The sequence below is a fragment of the Solea solea genome, chromosome 13, assembly GCF_958295425.1.
Source record: "Solea solea chromosome 13, fSolSol10.1, whole genome shotgun sequence".
NCBI lineage: Eukaryota > Metazoa > Chordata > Actinopteri > Pleuronectiformes > Soleidae > Solea > Solea solea.
The window spans coordinates 1,800,028-1,808,230 of NC_081146.1; the positions used below are offsets into that span (position 1 = coordinate 1,800,028).

The 8,203-nt window shown below is 38.9% G+C and overlaps 1 protein-coding gene across 1 annotated transcript; it reads right to left on the reverse strand.

Annotated features, from left to right (window-relative positions):
* cxcr3.1 (chemokine (C-X-C motif) receptor 3, tandem duplicate 1) lies at positions 1-3,817 on the reverse strand. The gene is made up of 3 exons (XM_058646919.1): positions 3,669-3,817; positions 1,222-1,629; positions 1-1,134 (listed from the first exon to the last, which is right to left on the reverse strand). Exons 1-3 carry the CDS (start codon positions 3,708-3,710, stop codon positions 397-399), a joined length of 1,188 nt encoding a protein of 395 aa, XP_058502902.1. The 5' UTR covers positions 3,711-3,817; the 3' UTR covers positions 1-396.
* Positions 3,818-8,203: the final 4,386 nt, after the last annotated feature.

An 8,203-nucleotide genomic window follows, 5' to 3' on the forward strand; every position in this document is an offset into this window, starting at 1 on the left:
TAGTTTGGCTTACTTGAAGCTCTTACTTACTTCTAGATCTTATTTGTACCCAAATGTTTAAATGCACTTATTGTAAGTCGCTTTGGATAAAAGCGTCTGCTAAATGACATGTAATGTAAATGTAATGTAATGTAATGTGGTGATGAACAGCCATTCACGATCACATACACAACTGTGGTAAGTGTCCAAATAACCTCTGCATGTTTTTGGGCTGTGGGAGGAGAAAAGCACTCTGGGTCATCTGTCACTTATAAAACAAGTGCACATGTCTGCACGAATCTGATGAGAGGAGCTCAGGTCAGAGGGCATTGATCCTAAAACAGGTCAAACTAAACAATCAACTATTTTTCCAGCCTCCTGCAGCTGGATCGTGTTCACGTGTTTAACCTCTGTTACTCAGATAGCGATGGAGTTGGAGGTGTCAGCAGACTCAGACCATAAGGAGCTCCTCCTGCTGCTGACTACAGATTTCAGTGTGGCACTCGTCTTTATCTTGCAGCCCAGAGACCTGAAGATGTCGAGGAGCTGACGCCGGAACTTCACTCCCACAAATGCATACAGGATGGGGTTGAGGCTGCAGTGGAGGTACCCTATGGTGGAGGTGATGGTTTTGGCTTTATCCAGAGTTGTCCTGACGTCACAGCTGTCGGTGTTGTTGCTGGTGTGAAGAGTGTCCACCAAGAGAGTGATGTTGTACGGCGTCCAGCAGAGGAAGAAAACCACCACCACTGTCAAAATCACCCTGAACGCTTTCTGCTTCTGGAGGCCTTGGTTGCCACAGCGCAGCCGGCGCAGAATGCAGGAGTAGCAGAAGATCAGGATAGCTGAAGGGACCAGGAAGCCCACAATGTGGTAGAGCATGCGCGAGGCCAGTCGCCACTGATCAACTGACTGAGAAGAAAACTTGAAGTAGTTGCGAATGCACTCGGTTTTTTCTCGCCTCACGTCTCTCTCGTCTTCCAGGAAGATCCAGTCGGGGATGGACAGGATCAGGGAGAAGAGCCACACTGAGAAGCAGCTGGCCTGGACAACCCAAGGGTTTCTACGTGAGTACATCTGCGTGGCATGGACAATGGACAGGTAGCGGTCCAGACTGATGCAAGCCAGCAGAAAAATACCACAGTAGAAGTTGATCTGAGAGAGAGAGAGAGAGAGAGAGAAGAGATGTTTAAAATAATTGCAACATGTTCACATCAGAAAACATATTCATGTTTTTCTTACCGTAAAAAGAGCCCCAGTGATCTTGCACAGAGGAGTACCAAAGGTCCAGCCTTCCCGTTGAGCAGCTTCTACGGCCCAGAGGGGCAGGGTCACCAGCAGCAGGATGTCGGCCACACCCAGGTGGAGGATAAAAGTGTCCGTCACGCTCCAACACTTCTTGCTCTGGGCCAGAACTCCCAGCAGCACTCCATTTCCCAGGATGCCCACCACAAACGCCACAGAGTACAGAACTGGGATGAACACCGCCTCGAAATGCATGGCCTCCTCCTGGTCACACACTTCACCACCTTCACAGCAGCTGCCATTATAATAATCCGTCTCATTGTAAAAGTTGTCATAGGAATCCCAATCCCAAGATGCTTGATCGTTGTCCACTGGGATCTTGGCACCTGTCTTTGTCAAAGTGCTCTGCAGAGAAAGAAGTCTGCAGTCATTTTCAGTTTCCAACCACATGGTGGTGCCATCTATCTATCTATCTATCTATCTATCTATCTATCTATCTATCTATCTATCTATCTATCTATCTATCTATCTATCTATCTATCTATCTATCTATCTACCTACCTATCTACCTATCTATCTATCTATCTATCTATCTATCTATCTATCTATCTATCTATCTATCTATCAAGATTACATGTGAGATTTCCATAAACAGTAACATTGAAATGAGCCATTTTTTCTGCTGATTGATTGATTAAAGAATCAGTCAGATGACAAATGTATATCTAATGATGTCGTCAGAAGTTCATGCTGTCATTATAACAGTGTATGATGTGAGCATTTCTAAGTTTTCATAAACTCGGGATGATATTTTGATGGCAGTGAAATAGAATGGCTGCACGTTGACACTATACTTACACTTACTCTGTGGGAAACTGACATTAAAAGACTGGAATCACAAACGTTCTACAGAAATACATACATGTTGTCTCAAAGCAGCAATAATTACTGTAGCTGTGCCTCTGACTGATTAGAGAGCTGGTTGATCATTGCTTATTAAAAAAGTCTAATAAATGTATAGATGACGTTAAATAATACAAACACTTTCTGACAACTGCTTCAACCGTTTCATACGTGATGACTCACATACTAGCTTTTATCATAATGTGCCACAGGAGTCACACAATGACTGAAGAAAAAGGGACTAAATGATGTGGAGTTTGAGCAGGTACTTTTGACAAATGGAAATGTACAAAATAGTTCCAACGAAGGAAACTAAATAATATCAACCTCAACTGTTTGCTTATATGTGCTAAAAATATATAATATATAATATTATAATATAATATAGTAAATCTTAAATACTACACTAATTCTTCACTCTAGTCTGAATGGTTTATGCTGATGAGCTCTTGGGAAATGATAAGTGTGTGTTAGTCATTGACAGAGACGTGTGCATCACCACGTAATATATAAAACCATCATCAGAGGTGTGATCAATGACTTGACTCCCCGTCACATTACAATAGAGCAAAGTTACGGTCCATGTTGCTTTGTGCCTCTAGATGAGGAAGAGAGATTAATGCACATGTTCAAGAAGAGGAAACAAGTAATTTCCTTTTTATCAGAAAGAAAAGGTACTTAGGGAACTGAAATAAAAATGGCAACATTCAAATTTGATGATGTTATCAATATGATATACAATGCAGTTCCATCACTGTGCCATTAATGTGTTATCTGCAGTCTGCAGAATAGACAGCTCCATCATTATAACCAGACCCACACCCAATACAGGCTGTCCACACACACACACATTATTGTATAAGCCTCTAAGTGAGGACACTCATAGACATAGTGCATTCCCTAACCCTAACCATCACAATTAAATACCTCACCCTTAACTTAAACCTGACCTTAACTTAAATCTAATTCTAACCCTGACACTAAAAACATGTCCTAAACCTCCAAAACCTGTGTCCTCTCATGCTATAGTTTATATGCAGACAAACATACACACTGTCTATATCTCTTCATATATAACACACCTTCTCTACCTGATTCATATTCTTCTTAAATGATTGTGATAGTATTCATACTGTGAAGGGTAAAGAACACATTTTGTTGTACAAGCAAATGTGTTTCCTTTATTAGTAAAGGATTACATCTGCAGTCTGTGTGTGTGTGTGTGTGTGTGTGTGTGTGTGTGATGCACATATGCTAATTAGATTCCTTAATAATCGTCAGAATCAGAATACATGAGTGGAAACTAGAGCTAAAGATACAGATATAAATAAAACAGTAAAATAGGCAAAAAAAATGGAATGAAATTAAATATACAATAAAATAATACAATAATAAAGTAGACAATATGGAAATATATACAATATACAGTGAAATAGTTAGCATAATAGAGTAAAGAACAATACATACATGTGGATTTCAAAACCTTCTCAAACCTTTTTAATCTAAAAAAACAAAACAAAAAATGACACGCAATGACTTACCCAGTTAAATGCCATCATATTGTGTTCAGAGAGCAGGTTCATAAGACGACACTATAGAATTCTGTGTTTCCAGTAACAATGTCAGTGACTCACAAAGGCCCATGGGCAAATCAGACCCCGCCCCCATGACTTCAGTGACATGATAATGAAGCAGCACATGCCATGCACAGAGTTTGATGATAACTGCTGCTTTAAGTATTGCAGTAATTGCTATTTCTTCGTTTTTGTTTTCTTTAACAAAAAGAAGAAGAAAGAAGGTCAAGGTCACACACTGAAAAGTTTCAAATAAGATTTCAATTTCAAGCACTTTTCATGCAGATTTTTCAGCCTTAACTTACTTTTTATGTAAATATACAGCGAAGAACTGGCCATTTAAACAGCTGTGATCTGTGTGCAAAAATAGCTTCATCAGCCACTAAATGAACAGAAATGAAATGTATGTATGTTTGGTTAACCACTACCTTAGATCAGTGGTATGTTGAACTTATATAAGAATTTCCATAAGTGGGTTCACTTTCCAAGAAAACTGATGAGTGTCATTTCTTTGAACTCGCACATTTAATCCAAAATAGCTTTATATGGTATGTTCCTGATCCAGTGGAAACCGGATATCAGTTAGAACTGCAGATATCAGTTTGATACATTTAAACAAAAGACCACCATCAAAATATGCAGCGTTACCTGTTTTAAGATAGTGAAGTGAATGATGTGATTCTGATTTTAAAAAACCTTTTCACCAACTGAATGGAGATGAACACACGTGTGTTCTGTCTCACCACAGTCGCCATCAAGAGCAGATTTGGGGATAGATTTGCTCTTCCTGACACCACTCTCACATTTGCGTAGCACAAGGAATGCACTGGCCCTCCCATGGCTGGGTTAGTTTATTATCTTTGATTATGAATATATAATACAATAATAGTAATAATAGTAATTGCACATCAAATGTGTCCATTTGCGTGTAAAAAGAGAACAGTGGAAACTATCCGACTGACCGAGAGAGGAAACGAAAGTCGAACCAGAATGAAAGACAAATTTGAGGCAGAACTTTGTGAATGAACCTTCTGCTGCTGCTTAATCAGTTGAACACTTAATGCTTTATACATCATGTGTATCAGTGTTAAAATCTCTTGTTAAATCATTTTCCTGGTTGCAGTCCTCTTCTCTGAAACCTCACCTTTTTTTTTCTCAGTATCGCTCATGTGTGTGTGTGCAGGGTACAGGAACCCTGGTATGCAAACAAAACACCTGCCTCACGGTCTCATGCAGAGTGCGGAGGTTAACACCTTTTTTTTTCCTTCCCTGTCGTGTTTTGCAGACTTTGTTTTTCTAGTTTTTCCGTCCTGATGTCGTGTGCAGACATCTCAGCATGACGGTGAAAGGACCCACTTATGATTTACACAGAACAGAACATTGTTCACGTCTGACCTTTTGCTTTTTAAGTTGTTTTCAGAAGAATTGTTGGTGAATTGAGTGATGTTCTGACAAAAAGCCTCAGTGTGGTTTCAGACACATAGTGTGTTAGGTTTCACTTTGATAACCACAGGTATCTTCATATTTTAGTCAGACAGCAGCTCTTTCATACGCATCTCCTTTTTTCAGCCACAAGACTTATGTTAATAATTGAAATAAGAAGAAGAATGAGATGAGATTATAGTGTGTTGTGTGTTAAGACTATGAGTTTGCCCTTAAATTTAGATTTTGCTTAAAAGCAAATTGTGAAACCATGGTTATATATCACTTGGGGAACTGAAAGAAGAAACACACACACACACAAATCCATGTGCTTGTTTTGTTTTGATTCTTAAATCTTGAAAGTTTGAATAGCAACCATTGTTTTCCCTCAGCCGTTTCTATTTAGGGGACAAAGTAGTATTTTTGGAGGATTTTTAGTCGGTAGTCATGACTCATCTAACCCATGACATCAGGATGAGACAGGGATGCTGACTATTCACTGACAACATGGATGGAACAAAAGATTTTTTACATTAACAATACAAAGGGTCAATCAAACGGTTGCATTGAACATTTGTCTTCATGTATTACATGAGGTACATAATTCCCATAACATATCCCTCCAGCATCATTTTAACAAATGTTGTAGAGTGTGAGAGCGAAAACCCTATCGAGCAGTTCTAATTATCCATTTTCCTTCTAGATAGGGAACCTCTCTCACGGCAACCACACGCAGGTACTCCATTTGACAAGGCATAAAAGCACAACTTCAAAAGCATTTTCATTATATTGTTACCTCAAAACGAATTCAATGGGGACCAATTCAGAACACTACAACTTCAGCTAGATTTCCTGTAGTACCATCATAATCAGCAGAATAAACACATAAACAAAATGTTCTTAAACCATGTTGTTCTTATCTTCATCGCACATTGTACCATATAGATCATCATTTGTCAAATCATTTTCTTGGTGGTCATCGGTGGTGGGGACTCTTTCATGCAGCATAGTTGTTTGGGTCAAAGCGGTGTCACTGAGTCTCTGTAACAGTCCTCTCAAACAGGAAATACAAAAACATCCACAAGTGATTAGAACAGCAATCATCACACCTGCAGATAGTGATGCTGCCATCAGGTGCTGTATTATTTAGGAATAAATGTACAACACATATCTCCAAACATTCTACATTCTACAGTACTCCTCCTTTTTCAGCAACATCATGTCTAAAGCCATCCTATCCTGCCATGCCATTAAACTAGTCTTATCTAACTCTTGATGTATGCCTCCAATTGCTTCCTTAGTGAAATTCAAAAAATCTCTGTTGATTATAATACACATTTTTATCCAATCCACATTTTTATTAACAGTTTCCCATCATGCCAGGAGTGATCAAACCATCCTGCTGGTGCATTTCTCTTTATAATACTCCTTGAGTATTTTACACATACTTTCCACATCTCTTGTTTCCCTCAGGACACAGTGAGGATTCTCGCTCTTGATACCAAACGAGGCAGTCTTTTTCAACCCCCCAAATCTTTATTTTCCAAGGTTTGGATCTCACGAGGCCCCCTGTGACGGCCTCAGCTCTAGGCTGCCCCTGGAAACTAAATCTAACTTCATCTCACTTAATTGTGACAATAGCACACGTATTATCACTGCACCTCTCCTAGTCGCCCACCTAGATTGTTCCTATTGATCTATTCCTCATGTTATCATACCTGGCCTTATGGCACTATATTTAAAATAGGAATGCAATTGTGGTCATACATGAAACAGTTATTAAACACAGCTTTAATTCCGGCATGGTGAATGCTTCTACTTATCTGACAGGCATTTGTGCTCTTTTGCAGTGTGTGATCCGTGTCTGTCTTTCAGGTATGTGTACTGCTGTAGGTGGAGACAGTAGTACTTGATAGGGCCCTTCCCAGCGTGAAGCTGACCAATTCACCAACACCCAATCTCCTGGATGAATTGGCCCTCCTGTGGGTGCTGGATCTGGTTTTATTGACTAGTCTGCCTTGAGCATTGTGCTTAGAATTCATTAATCATGAGGCACACATGTTTCTTAGTAGTTTTAAAATCCATGTAGTAAATAGGTTTATCTATTGTAGACACCATCCCTCCTGATGAATCGTCAACTCGTCTGGGTCGCCCTCGTCTTCTCTGCCGTGGAATCCCTGAAGAGAACACAGCATCCTACGTCTCTCCTCATAACTTCTGATATCTCCTGAGCTAATTGTCAAATACACTTAAGAGATGTCTATGGAAATATACATTATTCTACATTATTTCAGCCCTATAATGACTTAGTTTATGACCACTTCAGTTATCCTCTCATCACATCAACCACATCCACACAGCACACGCCTCTTCTCCTATAATGAGTTTCAACAACACTTATACCCCAATTACTATTTTTTATTTAATGAATATGTTAATTCATTAGTACTGTTGTTTTTATCAAAGGACCATCTGTCCACCAGCAGCCCTTCTGGCTTCACAGCCTGCAATGACCTCATGTCAAAACAGCTTTTCCCCACAAACACGCACATAAAACAACACAAAACCATGGCGCACACATTAAAACATCACAAAACACAAAACAACACACGACAACGCTTAGTCTAAATCTTAAATATTACTCAGTCTCAATTTTAAAGTTATGTCGACAAATCTTAATTTTAACACTCTTTTTAAAACGTTTTCTCTTCTTTTCATCCTCTGTTCTCAATTTCTTCTTTACGTTGTCTCACTTCCTTTTCTTTCTTGCTTCTGCCTCTTCTTACTTCCCTTTGACTTCACCTCTATCTTTTCTACCAGTTTTTATTTACATTCTTCTACCCGTAATTTTCCTCTAAACCCATATTTATTTTCCCATCTTTTTATATACTTTACATTATCTAATGCCTTCTGGACCATTTGTTTTGCATCACCTTCATATTGAACCTCGTCAGGTTCACAACAACATTTATAACAACTATTACAATTTCCCATTTTGATATAAAAAACAAAAAAACCTTCAATTTTTTTCGTACTTTTATTTTAATGTTCCTTTTTTTTATTTTTATTATTATTTTTTT

Bases quoted from the DNA above. Each gene is read 5' to 3' on its own strand.
- cxcr3.1 (XM_058646919.1), bottom strand. From the start codon at position 3,710: ATGAACCTGCTCTCTGAACACAATATGATGGCATTTAACTGG. The intron at 1,630-3,668 runs GTAAGTCATTGC...CTTTCTCTGCAG, and splicing joins ATATGATGGCATTTAACTGG to AGCACTTTGACAAAGACAGG. The intron at 1,135-1,221 runs GTAAGAAAAACA...TCTCTCTCTCAG, and splicing joins TCACTGGGGCTCTTTTTACG to ATCAACTTCTACTGTGGTAT.